The sequence below is a fragment of the Netta rufina genome, assembly GCF_964035555.1.
Source record: "Netta rufina genome assembly, chromosome: 1".
Taxonomy (NCBI): domain Eukaryota; kingdom Metazoa; phylum Chordata; class Aves; order Anseriformes; family Anatidae; genus Netta; species Netta rufina.
Genome location: NC_140123.1, coordinates 168,130,012 through 168,151,984, shown reverse-complemented (window position 1 = coordinate 168,151,984; position 21,973 = coordinate 168,130,012). Strand labels below are relative to the sequence as shown.

Sequence of the window (21,973 nt, the reverse complement as noted above, 5' to 3'; positions counted from 1 at the left end):
GTGGAAAACACATATTAGGTCATCAAGTCCCAGCTCCTGGTAGAATTACCTTATTCCATGTAGTGTGTTTTAGTAGTGCTGGGTTCAGCGTTCCTGATTACAGGGTTTCTGACACTTCTCTCAGAACCTTTTCAATGGCTGATTAAATATGGTGGTCAATAACTTTTCCCTTGCATTATTCAGCTTAAGTTTTAGTTTTTCTGAAGTCAATCCATTACTTCCAATTATTCTTTGCAGTGCTTTAGTAATTTCTTCTCTTTCCAAAGCTATTTATACTTTATATGTGGACAGTTACCACATCAGTAACTTGCCAAATTTATCTGATTCTCATTGAAACAGATTCTTGCTGAGCCTTTTTCACATCATTTTGGGAATATCAGAGGATATTGAAGTGGGTGAAAACCATATTTGAGTTTATTTTAGGGTAGCTGTGTGCTCTTAAGTGACCTTAGAAGTGCAAATGAGAAGTTTTACTTGGTGTCCCTGTTCATAGTAATTCCAGTGCTGTTCATGTAATTAGTATCTTCCTTCATTCATGTTGCTGCTGTTTCTGTTTCAGTACCATACTGGAGAAACAGATATGATAGGAAATACTCAAGTGGAAGAAATATTATTTCTGCTCTTTAGATGCAGAATTGAATCACAGAGAATATGGATTGTTCATCTGCAAATAAAGTTTAAGGGGAGAATCCCTCCCAAATAACATGCTGTAAAACACCAACACTGCCAACTCAGTATTGTCTTTATTTAGGCAGTTTTCTGCTTTTATCTTACCATACTCATAAGCCTCTCAAGGAATCTTTACGTCTGGCTGACATAGAGCAGAAGCTATAAATGATATTAACTTAGCTGAAAGTGTACTGAACTGAGGCGAGGTTGGGTTCAGGATGTCTTACCTCTGCTGCTTCTCTACTGCATTTTTATCCTTGTTTGCTGCGCATAGCACAGTCTGCTAATTTTGGGTGGCACAGGAATATGCCTTTCCTTCATTCATTTTTACATGTTAAATGACAGAGATTAAGCAAAATCACTACTGGCATAATGAAAAGTACATTCTACATCTCAAGCTTTACTTTTTATTTATTTTTAAATTTACGAGCAGCAGGAACTCCACTGAAATACATTTTTTCCCTTTTAAAAAAACTGTATCATTGCCTGTTTCATTACAGAGTGCCCCCTGATTTTAAACCCATAACTTGGAAACGTACAGCAGTACGTCTGAGTGTAGTACCTAACTGTCCTATATGAGACCCTTGTTGCTTAGGGTAACACAGCAAATGTTTTACCAGTGGTGTACCCAAGATTAGAAGAATTGGATGAATGTTAAGAATTGGGATTGTTAGCTTTAGATATGACTGTAAAATTGGTATTCTCAAACCTGTTGGGCATCAGTGCTTGAATGCTTTTAGTGGTGGACTGCAGTGTTCAAATAGAGAAGACAGCATTACAGAAGAACAAAGAAATTCTGTGGTTGTCAAAATACAGGTACAAAGCATATAAGAAAGAATTTTATGCCTGATTTCTTCATGGGTGACTTTGTAATGCTTGACTAGATTGTTATTTTAGGAACATGTTTTAGGAAGGATCTATTAAAGTTGCACAGATAGTTTTGGTTTTGTCATTTTTAGGTTATTAGTGCTTGATATTACAGCTTGAGTGTTCTTTTAGACAATTTCATATATTTAATTAAAAATTAATAATTGGCAAAAGGAGTGTTTCAGCATAAAAGCTTTCCCTCCAAGCCCCAGAACACGAATGAGGTATTAGTCAATACACGCGTATTTATAGCATCTTAAGTTAATAGCTCCAAATAATTACCATAATTTATTAAAATAGTTCTGTTATAGCAGCAATCCATTTTATTTGCATATCACAGATCAGCTCCACCTACAGCCTTTGAAGAAAGAGTCATTTGAATGATGTTTTTGTTAGTTCTCCCACTTGAGCACAAAACCTACGTTAAACACACATGAATGCATAGGGAAAGGTAAAAATTCCTAAACCATATTTAAAAAAAATAATTTGTAAAGAAAGAACATAGGAAGGAATACCTTTTCTTTGTGTCTGTAATGAGGATAAAAGCCTTCTATGTGTCAGGATGAACACAATATCTGAGGGAAACAAGCAATTTATTTAATCAATACATTTAAATTCATTTTTCTTTCCAAAATGGAAAAAAAAAATCTTCACTCAGGGCAAATAGCATCCCTCTTCAAATACACAAATAAATAAATAAGCAATTACTTAAATGAAAGACTTAATTTAGTGTTTTCCTTTCAGACGTGTAACACCTAGGAAGATAATAGAGCATTTCTGCTTGAAAATTGGGCTTCATTAATTGCAGTCTCTGGTTCTGCTCCAACTCTGAAATATAATAGTATTCAAGACTATTTAGAAAAATTCCCTACATTTTCACATTGGTATCATATGCTGTTTTAATACCTGTAAAAATATTTTTTCTTTTAGATAGATGATTAAATGAAAACTTTTAATTGTGTCATTACTAAATAAATATAGTCAACTCATCGAGGAATATAAGAAATCCTCTGTTGTGGCATCATAAATTGTGAATAAAACAAAATTAATATTTTCCATTTCTAGATAAGAAGCAGGAACAGCAATGTTTCTGCTTAAATCAGATGTATTTTAATCTAACATAATTCAATGTTTTATTTAAAAAAAAAAAAATTTGAGTTACAAGAATGTGTATCATGAACTTTGTAACTTCTATTTTTTTTAAATCTCTCTCTGTACACTTGTAGCATACCCTGTCTGTTACTGGTTTCATATTTGTTCAGCAGTCCTCTTGTAATTCAAGAAATAAACACTGTGATATTGTGTAGCCTGTTTATCATTAGAAATTATTTAGCCAAGATATTCTAGTATAAATAGCACTTTCATATTACTCTGGTAGTATGTTACTCCAACTTTTCAATTTGTGGGAAGTGCATTATATATATATGAATGCATTTCCATTAGTTCTTTATCTTTTCAAGTAAATGGTCTTAAAATGAGGCTCTGTCTCTTTTGGTCCTGTAGAGGGTTAATTTGATAGCCTTCATCTAGATTATGTTCGAGTGTCTGTTAAGTTTAGTTTCACTTGCCATGTGAGTACGACTTTTGTCAACCCCATCTTCTCTCCCTAAATTCTTCAATTGCTTGTCACAGGCATTCATTTTCATGTTTCACTTCATTTTTCCTTCAAATCCTATTTACTGAACATTGTGCAGCAATCTGATAATCTCAGTTTCTGTAGTCTGTTCTCTGTAGCTCCTGTTTTCACAAAGGATCTTAGTTGTGGCATTGATCCTCCCTGGGCTCTATTCTCCCTCAACAAAGATGTGCACAGAAGCAAGACCTTTCATTGAGATCCCAGACAAAGCCTTCAAATACGCCAATCATCATAAAAGGAACCTGGTTACTTGGTCAACTCCATGGTTCTTCATTCTCCACTCTCATTAGTGTCAACAGCAGTGCCTGTGCTCTGACATGTCTTTCTCCCCCGGAATACTTATTTGCTGATCCCTTTCTGTTTATTTTTCAGAGTTTACAAAATTATCTCTTGATTGTGAATTAATCTCTTTTTATTCACATTAAAAAAGTAGAGATTTTTTTTTCTGAAACAAGGTTTGGTTTCTGGGAAAACAACAACAACAAAAAAAGATTCCACAGAGATTATGAAATAAGTTTTCATAATAATGTGAGTGTTTCTACTCTTACCACTCATGTTAAGATCGTTCAGGTTGCCCAGGGCCATTCCAGTAATTTGGACAAGGTAGTCCATGAACAGTGGAACTGATGAAGCCTGATTACCTGTGAACTTTTGGCCTCATTCCAGTGATGATCCCATCTCTGTCTAAAATCCCTATAAGGGATTTTACCTCACGTCCTCTGTCATGCAGGGTTTATGGCTACACCCCAGCTGTTTGCCCTGTTAACTGCTACTGAGCAGAGTATCTAATGGCTAGCCTTGACCTCGTTTTAGGTCCTTCTCTTTTCAGCTGCTGATCTTCATGTAGTTTTGTAGGAGTTATCTTGGAGATCTCTGTCCTTTTCTCTAAATTGAGTTGAAGTCAGTCAGGAAGTTCAAGAGTTACGAGGGGGAATGTGAGTGGCAGTCAGCTTGGGTATGATTCTTTTGGTTACTATTTTAGGTACCCTGCATCTCTGGTTGGTGTTAAGAAAGGCTACACATCCGGGCTGTAGGGCAGTAAACCCTGTGTGAAATTTCCTGGGTCTGTTGTAGTTACCTCATATACCCTGGAGCAATCTTTATGTGGCATCAAGTGCCTGCTTTGAGGCAGCTGTGAGAGATGGCAGGATTGCATAAAACAGCTTTCCTTAGGAAACTGGCCATTGAACATCAATAATGTAAATCCTAGCAGGCAGGCCGGCCTTGCAGAGGAAGAAATGTCTGGGATAGGGAGGTTGTGTTCCCAGTTTTTAAAGATTTGCAGTATACATGGTGAAGTTTCCAGGTGATGAATCGGCTTACTTGAGCTAGAAGCATTTTTCTCTCCATTGTCTGTGTTGCTTAAACTGAGATGAGAATACTTTAGAAAACTAAATTAATGCTGTGAATACTCTCTGCAATGCTTCTTTTCCCCTGCTAGCTCTTTTCTAATATTTTACTTAGGTGCATCCTGTAAAAAAGGCTTAGTTCATTATTATATGAAAAAAGATTTGGTGAGTTTCAATGGTTGGTATGAATTGAAACTCGTGAAGAATCTGCTCTGTATAAATAAAATGTATGCAAACATTTTCTAATTTCTTTTTTTTTTTTTTTTTTTTTTTTAAACTGAACTTTCTTTGCAGTGGTTTGGTGACCTTGTGACTCCAGTCTGGTGGGAGGATGTGTGGTTGAAAGAGGGTTTTGCTCACTATTTTGAATTTGTCGGGACAGACTACCTCTACCCGGGATGGAACATGGTATGTTTGTTTTATTTCATTAATTTTGAAACTCCACTGAAAGGTTTCTCTCCTGTTATTCTCCTGCTTCTGTTATAGACGGGGACTGCTGAAAAATACCAAATGATGCATGAAAGTATCAGATGTCCAATAAAGCAAAATCACAAGGTGTGAAATAATTTGACAGCATTCCAAAAGTGTAATCTGCAATTTATTACAAAAGAAATAAGGTCATGTCTATCATAACCCAGTGTTAAAATAACTACTCTCTCTCTGCTGAAAAACATTTTGGATTAAAGCAGTTATGATTTAACATGGACCATTTTTGAAAATGGACAGAATATTGAATTTAGTCCATGAACATAACAAAAATGAGAAAGAGATGTTTGGCTAAAACATACTATGAAATTGAACATATATATATATATTTACAGTATTCTGTTCTCTCCCTAAGTTTACTCTTATTGTTGTATACAGGTTATTTTGCTTACTATGCTTCTGTGAAGGTTGAATCCTTTGTAGTTTTTTCTTCTTCTAGGTGTCAATTTAGGTTTATAATTGCATTATGAAATAGAAAAATAAATCTTTATTTGAACTGACATTTGTCTTGTATAGGTAAACATATTGGCTTCACCTGGCTTTGGCTGTATTAAAACTCATTCTCTTCATCTTTACGAAAAACACATCCTGAATTAAAATGTAATCATTCTAATTATAAATGCAGTGAAATCTGGCAGGCCTGTATGATTTTAGCATAGTGAAATGTCATAGATGACAACGTTTATAGACTGAAATTTATCTTTAAATCATCCATCATTTGTTCTTCACATAATCAGTTTAACAAATGCAGAATAACACTGTTTTAGAAGTCATTTGGAATGTAGAATATTTGCTTGAGATTTCTGTGGAATGAATATAACATTCACTGTTATGCAAATGACACACCCATCATGTGAAATCCTTACGTCTTAGCAGAATACAGGCAAAACAAATAGGTTGAACTCAGAAATTAGACACACGTGCTGCATAAATTAGAATTAGCTATGGTAATATTGCTATGCCTGGAGAAATACCCATCTGTCAATTTTTTCCCTAAATCAAAAGGAAGGTAGACATAAACTTTGGCCTTTGCAATCAAAATAACCATACTGACATATTTAAATAATAAGAAAAATAGTGACAAGATGGAACAATTGATGACTTAAGCATTTAAATATGATGTATTTTTTTTGCAGACTACAGTAGAAGTCAATGTTTTAACCTTATTACAGAGATTGTAAGAAGAGGAAGCAAAACCTACTGTTACTGGAATTTGGCTTGCTGGATATTTTTGTTATTGGTATAAAGTGCATTTGATGTTTAGATCATACTGACATTTATAAAGTTGAACAAATAAAAAGTGAGCCTTTATAAGAAGAAAAGCTGTTGCAAACAAACTTAATTATTTTTTTTAAAAAAAGGACACAGTACAAGCTTCATGAATCAGTTACAAAAACAAGAACTACAAAACATTTTTCTATAACGATGGTTTAACAGAACAATATTCCAGCATTTTGTGTGTGTTTTGTTGGCAGTTATTCATACCTGTGAAATAAAAATAAAAGATACTGTGATGTATGATGACAGAGCTTTTTGCATCAGGAAAAATGAGAGTAATACGCCAAAATCCTCTTTCTTTCTAAAGAATGAGGAAAGTTAGACAGTTAATTTCTTTATCTTGTAGTTTTGAAATTTTATCCCTTAAATTTTCCTCAAGAAGTCCATGGATTAAAATGTCAAATACACCTTCTTTTCAGTTTCTTGTAGAATATTTATCACATTTTCTTTTGGACAAGTGTAGACACTAAAGACTGAAAGTCAATTCCTGAAAAAAGAACTTTTGTTTAGAAATGCAACTTGGGCAATATAGATATATCTTAATCAAATTGATCTCTCTTCAACTTCCTACCTAACTTGCTCAGTGCTTATAGGCCACAGGCACATGAGCTTTTACCATTTAAACTCCATAAGCTCATAAAATTTTGCTACTGCTTTTCTAAAGATGCTTCTCTTTTAGTCAAACCGAGCTCTCTCTCTTTTTTTTTTTTTTTTTTTTTTTTTTTATTCTTTGGCATTCACAGTCTTGGTATCTTTTCTCTAGGTTTGCTAGCTTGTGTAAACACTTTATCCTTTTCTAAAGTTCTTGATTATCAGTTTTTCCTTAAAGGTTTTATAAGCTCCACACCCCAGGAAAGATGGATAGGTAGCAAGATTGCCCAAACTGCCATGGAGCATGAGCTGTTACACCTCACTGAACCTCTCAGGAGGTTTAGAATTTCTTGTGTTGTCCACAAGGCATTTACATACTTCATCAGGCTACATAATGAGAAAGGAAGTCTAGTCCTCAATAAATTCTCTCCATCCTTATGCCCTGGATCCTCCTGTTGAAATGTTGGGTGAATGATATGAAGAATGAACAGAATCATTCTGACAGAGGCTTCTGTTGCAGTTACTATAAGGTACCTGAGAACTCCCCTGAGGATGTGGGCAAAGTTTCGCTGGTTTCAAAACAGAAAAATGAGCTTTCTGTGCTGAGACCCTTCATGGTCCCAGCACTGGTCTTAGTGTCCTTTTTTAAATTAAGTTAATTCAGATCAAAGTTAGAAAGTCGCCCTTCCCTCAGCTAAAAACTAAGTCCCTGCATATTACCTTTTACTTCTTGAAGGTGAAGCTGACTTTGATTTTTAAGAATTATGTTCCCTCCTGCATGGTCATGAGACATTTGCAGCAGTAATGAATTCACCATGCTTCCCATTTCAGCCTTTTGCATTGCCTATCCCCCAAATTGAATGTTTTTGAAATTCTTACTCTGAACTGTTTCAAAATCTTATTCCAAAATCTCATTCTTCAAGGTCTTTGAAGTTTAAGCCATTGTGTTTTTGTTTTGTTTTGTTTTTGTTTTGTTGTTGTCAAGAGTATTTTAAAAAGAAATCTGGCACTGCAAACTGTTCTCCCCAGAGATCAGAGAATATTGCTTAATGTTGTGTACTCAAAGTAGTTATTTGTTTGTGAATACCTTGGCTGTTGCTGTTTCATGACTTAGAAAGAGATGAGATTTCTTTGTTAGAAGCATACCATGCAACTTTTTGGATGTCTCTCCATGCCATCAAAAATGAACAGCAGCTGGATGTGAGTTCTTGAGGCGTTAGATCTTATGAATGATACAACAAGGTAATGTCAGCTCCATAGAAGGTCCTGCTGCTTGTTTTAGGATCAGAGAAAAGAGAAAATTAAAGTGGAAAGCTACTTACTGCTTATTTTCTCTTCATAGCCCTGTCTTTTCTCACCCACCCTGTCTTCTCATCTACCTTTCTCCTTTCAGAGACCCGATTGCACCTCAATATTCTATCATCCTCTTTGGTTGTTTCTGTCATTATCCTGAACTCCTTTGTATGTGGCTCTCTAAAGGAAGGAATTCAACTGAGACTTTCTGATCCATGAATTTATTGATTGTTCTTTTGCCTCCTTATTTTCTGGTAGAAGGAACCATCATGTTTGCCCTTGAACGTCTCTGGTATTGGGGTAGGTATTGAGGAGTATGACAACAGGAATTACTGACATGTAATTTTCCCTTTCATCCATCAAACGAGTGTCAAATACTTTAGCAGTCAGTACCCTGCTTGATGCTGAGAAAGCATTTCACAGAACCTAGCTGTCTTCTCCATTTTCTTTATTATATAAAAGTTGGCTTTGGTGACAACTTTATTGGATGAGTCAAGGTATACTACACTCGTGATTGCTTTGACTCCACTGCCTTCTCTATGAATTGAAGTTCTGGGATAAGATCTCCCACTTTCATGTGTGCTTACTAGTTTTACATACAAGGATTGTCATATTTGCCAGAGATTTTCTTAGTATTAAACAACTGTGATTATTTACTCAGAGTAAAACTTTTTGTCTACCTGGAAGGACATCCTTCACCTATCTTAGAGTGAATCACGTTTCCTTCACACTAACATGTTCCACACTCTAGATGATCCTGCCATTACAGTTGGCAGCTGAAAATAATGCTGTTGGTTATTAACATTTCTGTTTTAAAAATATGTGCTGCAAGAAATTACCTGTGCCTAGAAAGTTAATAGAAAACATTTTAACTAAACTTCATTACAGTAAGTACTTTGAACATCATGCAACACTCTGCCCAAATCCTTTATAAATGATCTTAATTGCCTATCTTTCTCACTGACAGGATTGAAATAATCAAAGTGAATACTGCCATTAGACACATGCTTATCTTTAATTTAGTTTGATTAACGTTGCCTCCTAAAGTGTTTGTCTCCTTCCACAAAATTTTTTAGGCATCATTTGACTTACAGAAAACCCAGAAAATCTTTATAGATTTTGAAGTAGACTTAAGACATGGGCATTTTTGATTTATTTCATTATTATTTTGGCATTTCAGACCTGAGCTGTAGCCTGCTTGATCCTTCTAACCCAACATAAATATCATGCTGGCTCAGCATTGAGAGAGATTCGGACTGCTTTTTTAAAACTACTTTCATCTCTCTCTCTCTCTCTCTCTCTCTCTCTCTCTCTCTATTTATTTATTTATTTTTGGTTAAAGGCTCCCAGTGCCTGTAAGAAGTAAGCCTTTAATTAATACCACATGGAGTGTTTTTTTCCCTCAGTAAATGCTCACTGAAGTCAATTCTTGTATGATTTTCTGTTTTAACTCAACTATGGGGGAAGCTTTCAATGTAAAATTAACTAGAATCTCATGTATAATTAACTTTGGCAAGAAAGAAGAGGTATGTAAAGGTAAGGTGAAAGACCTGGTTGCTCATTATTAGTCCTTTTTAAGCACATCAGTTTTGTAATCCTTATGCTAAATTTTGCTTATAACTAATAAAATATGTTTCCATCTCCAAATTATCTTTCTTAATACAGTTTCTTTTTAAATGCCCTGGCAAGATGCATAACTGTGTGGAATTCTTAGCTTTAAATAGTTAAACTCTTAACATTTAGAGATCAGACATAAATGAATATCAACATTTAGATGAAACATTTATTCAAGAGATTGAGTACAGGTTTGGAGAATGTCAGTGTCTCTTCTTTCTTCATGTCATTATCTGCTCATCTTGGGAAAGCAGCCGAAATTACATTATTATGAGAGCTTTTGGGTCATGTGAGTTCAAATCTCCTGAGTTCAGGGTTTAGATGAAGCTTTATTTAGTTCCTGAAAGAAACTTCAGTGAACTTGCTGAATTTCATATAATTTTCAATTAGTAACCACTTTGTCATCAGTAAAAATGAGAAAGAATCTTTTTCACAACTTTTGTCTCCCGTACAGGAGGAAGATCAAGGCCAGGACTCACTGAAGGGCAACCCTACTGAAATAGGGATGCATGTTTCATCAGGAAATATAGTTAATGTGGGAAGTTCAGTGGCAAAGCAAATAGCCATATATCTGGGCGCATCCTTATTGAGGGATCACTTTTCAAATGTTCTGTTGTCTCGAATTTACTGCCCTTATTTTAAAATATTTTGCAATATGCAGTTACTTGAAGCACAAACTGATAACTAAGTTTTGGTGTACCTGCAAAACATGTTTGGTCCCTTCAGTGCTTAGATTACTGAGCCTCGTCACTTCAGGATGGTATAGTTTAGGCATGCAAATGTGAGAGCACCTGAAAAATATTTTCACTGATGGTGACCTTTGCCAGTTGTGTCTGGAAGTTGCCTCAGTATTCCAGTCACATATGTAAGCAACTTTTTATTTATATATAATTTACTATTTCTTAAAGTGAGAGGATTTTCCTCTATAGATTCCTTTAGTTTGTCCAGGCAACAAAACCTTGTTGCCTAATGTTTTAAAATGCTCTGGGAACAGATGTGTGAAGGGACAGTGCATCCATTTGCTTAATGACTCATTTCTGTGAAGGCAACAAGATAACAAAACAGGATCTTAAAGGAGTAAAACCAGCCTTCTCTGAAGCATTTTTAGGGGATAGGGCATCTTTCCTTCTGTAATGCTTCCTGTTGCGTACTGTGCCCTCCATTTCTGTAGGCACAATGGATCTGATATACAAACAAATTAAAGTTATACCTGATAAACAGATTGGTGAGAGAAAACAGCAGTTGAAGTAGTTGGTGAAACTGCGCAAAAGCTCCAAATAACTACACATCTGCTTGGCAATGCAAGTACTATGCATAAATTACCTGGAGGTCATGAATATCTAGTTTGACATTTCATTAAAAAAAATACATTTCAAATTCTCTTTCTTGATATTCAAAACTGATGTTCTTCCTTAACTGTGAGCTCCTAGAACATCTGTGTTGCTTTATAACAACAAAAAAAAATTGTTAGCCAATGTGAAAATATCTCAAACACAGGGACAGAAATTTACAGGAACTTTGACTGAAAATGTAGAAAAGTGGATTATGAAGATAGATAAGTAATGGTGACATATTCATAGTTGATAAGTGTAGAATGTGTTGCAGGCCTCCTTCGTACTACATACATAACTGAAGCACACCTGCAGAGATATAAATTAAAAAGCTCAGCTGCTCAAGCTATTCACAAACAATTACAGTTGTGAAGAGAGAGAGAGAGAGGCTATGTTCATTTACCAGTAATCAGGAGGCATCCTGTAATAGACACATACTTATACAGTGTTTATACACATATAGACAGAAAGAACTTGCTTTTGTCCCCTAATGGAACTTTTTGGTCTTAAGGTATTTTATTGAACCTTTGGTTTCCTAATAGCTTATATTCCTTTGCAGTTTCTTAAGCTTCACCCTGAAATGTACTGCATTAGAACTGCAGCCTCCTGGAATTGTGTATACTAGAATTCTTTGCCTTCAAAATCTGCCCCTATTTCTTTTTCCCCATATATGCATTTTCCATGTAAACCCAAGTACTGAACCCAAATGCTGATTTTGTCAGGCACGAGAGATCACTCATCTCCTTTGTATTCGTGATGGCTAGTAAAGTTGAATAGTTTGGAGAAGATATTTCCAGCAAGTTTGTCAGGAAAATCATTTGCAGATTTGTTCACCAATATTAAGCTTTATTCCTGTAGATTCCTCAGTCCATAAACTGGTTGAATGGCAGTCCCAGAACAAAGGCGGTGCCTTTAATATTGAGGCCTTTGATCTCTTCTGCGTACTAATTATCAGTTTTGGCTTTCATTGTGCTTTTCCTTTTGTTCCACAGTTGGATGTTTTCCATATTTTTTTCCATTTTAATTATATTCTCTGCTATTTCATATTAATTTTTAGAAATTATTTTAATGTGATTAACGAGTATTACATTATTGTCATGCTAACTTTTACTCTTACATTATGTCTCAATATGATATTGTAAAATCACCAGCAGCAACCTCTTTCCATTACATCATCGTTATCCTGTTATGCACAATAAATTTTAATGGTTCTTGAAGACAGTCTTTTCTGCCAAAAAATGTTATTTCACAATTTCTTTCTTTCCATTTAGAGGTAAGCTACTTGAATGGTGGTCATCCTGTTGGAGAATAATACACAAAAAGTGACCACGTCCTTTCCACAAACCTTCCTCTGTAGAATAAAAACAAATTAGAACAAGAAAGCTCTTTTATGGATTGCCAGTTTCCCATTCCCGATTCTTATTGCTATGGAATGATTTAAACTACAGATCCACGTTTAATAATCTTTACATATTTCCATTATGTAGAAGAATTGCTATAGGCAAAAAGTTTCTGACCCTGTTATCAATAGCATTTTTTCTGCTTTTACCCACAGCAGTGAAATTTGAATGTTCATAATATTTAAGGATTTACTGAGGATGAGAGAGATAAGCCTCTCTACCAAACAGAAAAGACCCTATCAGTCACAAGTACAAATCATTCCTACGAAGAGACAGGTACTTGAATCTGCTGACCACTGATGTTATGGCAATAATCTGAACACGTAAATCTTCAAAAGGCATGCTCATCTGATAAAACAACACTTCAGTCTCTGCACCTGGGAGCATGCTCAAGAGTAAGAGGGAAAGCAACAAGAAGTAATTGACATTTTTTTTTTTTCTCAACACAAGAGGACCTGGACTTCTAGACTTTGTCTATTTATAGTTCCAGGAAGGCTCTAAGGAGAGGAGATGAAGAGACAAGATGCCAAGTGGATAGTAGGAAAATAAGGAACAGAGTAGCTTCCTGCTTGCCTCTCAAGGCTTAGGCTTGAGAAGCACCTCTGTCCTTATTTCAGTTTTATTTCAGAGTAGGCTTCTGCTGTTGCCATACCAATTCTTGCTCTGGGCATTGTCTTGCACTTATACACAGCTATTGACACTTTCCAGCCAAATCCCCAAAGACTCATCTGAAGCCCTTGTTTCTTTACAGGTGAATCACAGTCTTTGGCTTCTCTCTTGTAGCTGAACTCCTTGGAGGAGAGTGATCTTAAACAACATTTTGTAATTGTTTCATGTTTAGCTGCAAACTTGTCACCTACCAGGTTGACAGCTTGCTGACCTCATTAAATGCATTCCAAGATTGATTTTATCTACAATTTCTATGCTATGTGTTTCCTTAGTCCTGTAGATATCACGTTAAAATAGATCAATTCCAGTATACTGCATAGAGTAACAGAGCTAGAGAATTGAAAGCCCCTCTTCTATCAGTATAGTCAGTTTTGTCAAATGTGTTGGCCTTTTCCTCTCAATGAGCCGGTATGACTTTGAAGTGGTGTTTCTTCAACAAAATAATTAAGGTAGTTTTAGTTTCTTTCTGCTGTTCAGTTTTCTGTTGTCCCTTCAAGCTGCATGTCTGTCGTCAACCAGGAAACTCCTTTCTCTTTCTCTCTGTGTCTCCCTGGAGTTCTGCACATATTTGAGTCTCCTTTTGAAATCTATCTCAGAGGCTGTGTATTGAAGAGAAAAGGTGAGAATGCTTTGGAAATCCTTTTAGCTCAAAAAAATTAGCTTTATAGGTCAAAAGCCTTCTTAATTCTCACTAAAATGCAGGTGAACGTATTTGATAGCATACTAGCTATTTCTGTTGTATCCCAGTGCTATGGTCTGCCATAAATTTTAAGGAAGACTTTCCAGCTATGGTTACTTGTGAGCTGTCATGAATCTAAAATGCTCCTTTTCTGCCCTTCAAGGGATAACCTAAGAAAAAACAAAACAAAACAAAAAACAACAAAACACCTGAAAAACAAAAGGTATCGTGTCCTTTTTATATCTTTTGTATTTTTAATAGGTTTACTTTATGTTCACTACATGCTTATTTTCTTGATTCTGTGTTTTGTATTTGAAATATTCTTGTGGGATTACATCCTTCTGATGAGTTAATTCTGAAAAGTAAATCCACTCCCACAATTTTTTATTAATTATGATATCCAGGTGTGAGTGTGGAGATAGGTCTATACCTGTGTGTGTTCATACCTATATGCGTTACTTACCATACATCTGTAGAAATTGGTGTTCTGCTCCTGACTAATAGAGAACGTGAGTGAGATGTAACCAAATCATCTATAATCCTTTCTGCCTCAGTAGTTTTCCTCTCACTGGGACTGTCATAATGCTTGTTTCCCTACACTTTTTTTTTTTTCATGTAAAAAAGGGCAGTTACTAACTGCATACGCCTGAGAAAGTTTGGAAATTAACAATAATATGAACAAGACATTACTTTTTCCCTTCACAAACCTTACCTCATGCAGCCAGCTGAGAACACTAAGTGTGTGTTGGGTAATTGGCTTCCCTGCATCCCGTGCTTTTAATTGCCTGAATATGCAATCAGCTCAAGGTACATTTCTTGTGCTCTAATGAATTCTAACATAAAGGTTTATTTCCAGATGGATCAGCATTGGAAGAGCTCTTCATCTGTCTTATAAATAAAATTTAAATTAACACATTGATACCAAAACCTTGCCACCCAAGAAATTAAACATATAATTTATTATGTAATTTTGTGGCTATTTTATCTGTGGACATCAAAGTACTTTTTGAAAAACACGCAGCATTCCCTAGAATTTCTTTATGCTATGGCAGTAGGTTAACATTAATTCAGGAAATGCTGTACATTAGATAAAGTTTGAGATATGCCATTTCAGGGGGAAAAATGCTTATTTAAACCTTCCATAATTTTTCCAGTCTTTACATTTATTTGTGACTTGAAAAAACAAGGAAGTGAAGCTCTTATTTCCTGACACATTGTTTTGGAGTGGAGACATGTATATGAATGCAATATGAGGACTTTTTCAAGCATGTCATTTCTCAGCTGAAAAAGTCATATCTGCTTGTACTCTAAAAGTGAATGCACCACAGTTCATAGAGTATACATGCACATTTAATTAATGCTGCTGCCCAAGTAAATATGCAGTGGTTTTGACATACCTCTGCAATCCATATTTATAGAGGGTATAGAAATGAATTAGCATGTTGGATGTTGTTTGGGTTTGCACCTGCCCTTGATGGAGCTGTGACTTTGACTATGTCATTTGACTTCTACATGCAGCCATGGTCTCACTTGTAAAGAGATATAGGAAGGATTTTCTTCAGATGGAGGTTATGAAATGAAGGAGATGAAGTTTGTTGAGCACACAAGCTCTTGAAGAACAATTTCTTTACAGGAATTACAAAAGATGGTGCAGACATTTGCTATGACAGTGCTGTGGGCTCTATTCATTGTACTGTCCCATGCTGACCTGCTATGTGAACTTGGCACTAATAGCCAAGTGACTTAAATGTTAATATGCCTCAGGGTCTACACAGTAAAGCAGTAATAATTGTATTTACTCATCTCTGTCAAAAGTGATTGTGAATGTGTATGCAATGAGCTCTGTGAGTGCTGGTCTGTAGCCTCCATATATTTTAGTGATTGAAGACTATGCCACTTTCTCCTCTCTCCCTACCCCTGGTAACTGGGAGTGAATTGTCATGGTAATGAGGATTGCAGTCTGCACTTACAGATACATTTTGATTCATTGAATAGTCTTTAATTTAATTTCAGTCAGTTTGCTTTCAGCAAATGGTCTCAAGTCAGTAGGATCCCTAGATGCTAGATGTAGTTCCTCTCTGTTACATATACATGTTTAAGATTTTAGGACTTGATGGTGGCTTACATTCAAACCAGAAGGTCTAATTTTAATCGTCTGTCATACAGAAGCTGCCTCTGATAACTGTGCATCTATATTGTTTTAAATGTATATGTGTCTGTGATATTACTGCTTATGCTGTATTTCAGGAAAAGCAGAGATTTCTGACAGATGTCCTACATGAAGTGATGTTGCTGGATGGTTTGGCCAGTTCACATCCAGTATCCCAGGAGGTGCAGCAAGCCACAGACATCGACAGGGTGTTTGACTGGATTGCATATAAAAAGGTGGGACTAATTAAACCTATCTGTCTCTATAAATAGATATATCAGTAGCTATTAGAAGATTGTGTTCCATTCACAAAACACATATTCTTGTAAAGATACATAGACAGTTGCTAAGAGGTGGGAAACTTTAATTTGTGTGGAATATGTTTGGGATATACTACAGTGATTTTATCCAATCACCTTCAACAAATCCGGTATTATTAAGTGTTATAAATAAAGTTGGGAGGCTGTCAGAATGCAGCAAGAGGATTTGTGTGTTCTTTTGATTACTATTTATTTTGTGGCAGCGTCTGAATTGTGTTAGATGTTTTAAAAAGCAAAAAGGATATGTAGTCTTTGTCCTCTTGAAACTCTTGAAAAATTCTTAAGTACTGAAGTTACGTGTAATGTTTTTTTCCTTTTTTTTTCTATGCATGAGAATTTTTTCTAAAAGCTAGTGAGAATTTTTTCTCACTCTGCTCATTCTAGAAGAGTGAGAGCAGAAGAACTGACTTGTGGGGTGATGAAGGAATGTGTATTAATTCAGGCAATTTCAATGTGTATTTCAGTGGTAGGAATGATTCAGCCAACTTTGGGACTGAATAACTTCTATGAAGGAGTTCCACCTTCTCCATCATATGATTGGGCTTTCTGCTAGCCTCTGACCCAAAATCTGGTGGATTTTGGAATCCACCAGAATCTGGAATCTGGAATTCCAATAACTTGGAATCTGGTGGATCTGGAATTCCAATAGTTTGGAATCTGGTGGATCTGGAATCATCATACCACGTGATGATTCTCTGCACAGTATGGTGTCCAATACTGTGCTGTAATTTCATGAGCAGATGTTCTTGATGTGTGATGCAGGGATGTTGCCTGCAGCTTGCCACTATGAAGGCTACACTGGTACTGTCTGCTCCAGACAGTAAGAGTCTTTTGACGATCACCCTTGGACCAGATAGTATTTTTCTTCTGCATCATTAGCTGCCTAATATCAGGCTGTAACAAGACAGCAGCAGCATAGCACTGAGTTGCCTGCTGAGCCTCCAGTTTACCCAGGACTCATTCTGGGCTAAAAGAGAGGTGTATCCTTTCTTACAGTCACCAGCTATTCCCACTCAACAAGTTATCTTCCATTAAAGGTTCTTACTCCTTTAAGAGTGGGCAGATGACCAGATGACAGATGCGTGTTTGTGCATGTAGTAGGTGTAGGATGTAATATTCAAACATAAAATAGCTAGGAAAACATTCTAAAATGCTAGAGTTGCTCAAGATCCCAAGTAACGTTTGCAAAAATGCCTCAGCTGGCTTTGAAAATATGGATCTTGGTCAATTAATCTATAGTAACCAGCAACTTTTAGCATAATGAAGTATTCTCATCGTTTAAATATTTCAATCATGTTTGATGGTGATAGCTGAACCTTGGTAGGTTCAGAGGCTTATCTCACATCAGTATCGTAGTATTTCAAGGTAATTATTTTTTTTTCTAGTTAATGTGATAGTAGTAATATCACACAGTAAATTGTAATACTTATCACTTATCATTTCATCATGTGAATATTTTACAAACATCAAGGAATTTTCATTTACATTGAAATGACAAATACGACACTAGGACACATCTATATACTGTTAGCTAACTTGTCCAGGCTGATAGCATCATTCTGTTTTCTCTGTGGATTAGAGTGCAATCTGTATATTGTATCTGTCTGTCTATTTAAAGGTTGCATTTTTACTGTAACAATACCCATGCCCAGCCCAGTGGATATGGCAGCTTCCCCACTCAGCTTCTCTGATGGCCAGCTCTCCCAGGACCCTAATTGACACTGAATGTGTTCATATCAGGGCCTGACCATGTAAATTTTGAACCCAGTTACTTGATCTAACAAAACAGCTTGAGGAACGGTGATGGAAGAATTTACTTAGGCTCTTTCTTAGGTGAGGAAATTAAAGTACAGACCCTTTCACCTATAAAGTCTTTGTTTTGCTGTCTGCTTTTCTAACTTACCATTCATCCTTTTGTTTTAGATACAAACAGTATCTAAGAGGAATAAACTTTACCACTGGCTTCATAGCTGCTCTTTTCACTGTTTCTGTACTTTCTTCCCAGCACCTGACACCATTCCTTCAGAGGATAAATTGGAACAAATTTAGCATTTTGTAGATCTTGCATTCTTGTTTTCTATGTAATCTTGTATGCAAGCATGCATAGCTTGCACTTAAAATCAGCTTGCTTGTTGATGAAATTAACTCTTTTATGAGATAGCTAGAACCTTTGCCTATCCTTCTAGCTCTCTAATGTCTGCCAGTATAAATACTGTGATGAATGGTGTGTCAATAAAATCCAAGTTGTACCTGGTCAGGTGTTTGCTCAAATATATTAGGTGTCTCAAAGCCCTCCTTACACAATGAACCCTGATTTCTATTCTTGCTTGTGTTTCAGGGATGGAGTTTTGGTTGTTTGCTGACTTATTTTTTAAATTGCTGAAAAATATTATATTTTTTTTTTCTCTTGACTCTAGTAAACTTTGGGTCAGGACCATCAGTGAGGCCTTTTCTACTGTATTTATTAAAATAATCATTTTATACAGTCCAGCAAAACATGCAGTATCTTTCCCCTGCATTTTTTTAAATTCACTTTTATTTTATTATTATTATTTTTTTTAATGTCCACCTAGTGCTTCCTGGGACCTTAGATTGTCTATGCAATCTCTTTTCTCTCTTTACTGTTTTCAATGTAAAATCAAAATGATGAAACTTTCTCCCATATAATTTTTCTTCATTGAAATGACAGTCATGGAAAGTCATTGTCATTTCATTGTCTTTACTGTCATCAATATGGCACAAATCAGCTAGACACCATTAATATGCCCATGTCTGCTAGACACCCAGCTGTCACCTTAAAGATTTGCCTCTTACTCTTTCTATACATTTTGGAGATAACCATTGAGATTGTGCTATTTAAATGCCTAGGAGCTGAATACATTTTTCATTTCCACTTTGTTGTCCTCAGTGATTGCATGTAAGAAGTCTCACAACATAAACCCCTGAAGAATCGTATTCAGGTAATCCCACAAGCAGAGTGAAACAGGCACTAATTTCACTCGCACAGTGTTTCCACTGAAGCTGTTGATGGTAGTGTTTGGCTCTTTCAAAAGCATCATACTAGTCATTCCTCAGAGAGGAACATGTCATCATTCTCCACTTGGACCACAAATACGTAGAGAAAAACAAGAAATCATGATAGTTCATTAATAAGCAAACAGCATTGGTAGATGATACAAGGCTCTCAACTCACATCTTCATAGTGCAGCTGGAAATAAGATATTGTCCTCCCATGATGGGAAAAGTCGTTATATCCCAAGTGCAGCAGGAAATACAGCCTGTTGAACACAAGAGTGGATCTGAGAATTGTTAAATCAAAGCAAAAAGTGTGACAGCCTTTCCATACCAGAAATAATTGACAGCAGGAATCAGCCCTGGAGTGCTGCATCAACAGATGAGGAGAGAGTGCAACAAGGGTAACATGAGCAGCAATGATCAGCAAGGAACAGCCAGCTGTAATGAAACAGAGAAACAAGACAGCTGCATCACAGAGGGAGCAGCCAGACCCAGAACAGTGTGAGAGAGAGATATCCCACACAGAACTAAAGAAGTCATACCCTGGATGAGCAGTCACAGCCAGATAAGAGAAGGGATGAAAGGGCACCAAGGACAGTATAGAGAGTCAGATAATATCTGAAGTTGTTTCCATCAGGCTACTGAATGCTTTGAAGTGTGCTGGTTGCAGATCTGGTAGCAATTGGAGCAGGCAAGACCAGTATAACTATGAGTGTAACTATCAAAGTAGCCCCAGAATATGTCATGGCAAGTGACAAACAATAATCAAAGCAAGGAAGAGTGTGGCTGGAATAGAGATGAATATTCCTTTTTTTTCCTCCCTGTACGCAATATGAGACTCTGTAGTGAGATAGTTACTGGCCCAGGCTTTGTTACACAAACAGTTCATTATTTTCTAAACTTTTGTCTGTATAATTTCCTTTTCCATCTTAACTCAGTACCACAACTTAAAAAAAGTTTTTTGTTGCTTCCTGCATCTGAATGATGGAAGGATTACTATATTTCTAATAATAATAGAGGAGGAGAGGGGGACACCCCTCGACCTTCCCTCAAAGTATTATATCTGTGCAACTAAAAATTTGCACAAAGAAAAGTGGTCACCTTCCCTGCATGTTGCAAGAAACAGTTCTGGCAAAGGAAAATTTACAAAACTGAAACCAGTGGCTTGCTCACCCTTTGACTGTAGTCCTCTTTGAAAATTCAGAGTAACATGTTCTGCAAGAATTTGGAAGAATAGGAAGGCCACCTGCAGTCAGTGTAAAGGCTCTCTAAATTCTTTGTTCTTTTTTACTTCTGTTCCTCAGGAACTGGGAAAGGTACTAGCACAGAAATACCAAAACAAACACCATCTATTCTGGCCAGTAAAACCAAGATTAGTGTTGGAGTGAAATCCACTCAGTTCATGAGTGTAATGTAATTGTGGAAATCTTTCTTTGCCTTACAAAATGGAATTGAGGTGCATTTGTGAAGTCACCACATGAAAGTGATAGCAGCTTATTAACTCTGAAAAAAAACCCCACCTAGATAAACACTAACAAATAGCGAAATATAGTAATCCGGGTTTTATTTTTAATTATTCATGTAACTAAATTGGGAACAAAAGATGATATCCAGCTAGTTTAAATTCTTATGAAACCAGGTGGCTTTGCAACCTGTTCCCTTAATACAGTGTAAAGGGAGAGCTTCTTGTTCTTCCAGACTAATTTAGCTGTGATGTCACCTGTGAATGCCATGAAGCTCTTTGCATGCATTTGATGGCAGTTTCTGTTCCATGACTTGCTAGTGCAGAAGGTCAGTGCCCAGATTGCAGAAGGTGCTTTCAAAAGCCATTTGAACATAATGCATTGTATTAGAGGAAATATCTTGTAATGAAAGTAATTTCTTTCTGTTTAGATAAAAAGGTTGTAGGTCTCCACAGCCTCCAATATGAGAACCATTGAAACTGGAAGTTGGTGAAACCTTCATGTTCAAGTTCAGAGCAATCCTTGGAGTGCCTCAAGTACACTCGAATATGCAGGCCATCCCACTCCAGCCCATGGGGTGCTGGAGTGTAAAACCAGGCAGGTACTTCAAGATACTTGAAATACTTGTCTTAAATAAGGCATTTGAGCACCTTCCTGACTCAAAATAGTCATTAGCCTATTGTATTGCTTAGTGTATACTGGCTTAGTATTTTCTGAAGAAGAAACAGAAACCACTGTGTGAGGTGTATAAACAACAAGATACCTACAATGCTTTAGGAGCATATGTTTCCCCAAGCTAGGGAAAACTATACATGAGTTTGAGAATATATAAAAAAAATGGAAAACAAATGTTAATAAAAGCACTGTATTTTAAAGAAGAGCTCCTTAGACTGCTCAGTCAGGCTGACACAAGGCAGAGCAAGCGGGAAGCCACAGCCTGTTGTAGTACAGAACCTTCTTCTGCCTGTTCCCCCTCAAAGGCAATGGCAAATGGGAGCTCCCAAGGCCTGGAGCAAGTGATCAAAGCAGAATTGGCAGTGGTGACTCCAGACACTGTGCCCTGCCATCCTTTATTATACTTCTGTCCCCAACAGAAGTTGGTGCGTCAGTGTCTCAGATGTTTCCATGCCTTAAAGTGATGAAGGTGGGCTTGCAGCAAGACAC

General features: G+C 36.4%; 1 protein-coding gene across 1 annotated transcript in view; it reads left to right on the top strand.

Annotated features, from left to right (window-relative positions):
• The window catches only part of TRHDE (thyrotropin releasing hormone degrading enzyme), a gene marked incomplete at both ends in the record, with an annotated part of 198,963 nt that overhangs the window by 82,396 nt on the left and 94,594 nt on the right, over positions 1-21,973 (top strand). The window contains 2 exons of the mRNA XM_084302453.1: positions 4,816-4,929; positions 16,110-16,247. Coding sequence (XP_084158579.1) covers positions 4,816-4,929; positions 16,110-16,247 — 252 coding nt within the window. The remainder of the gene's footprint in view (positions 1-4,815; positions 4,930-16,109; positions 16,248-21,973) is intronic.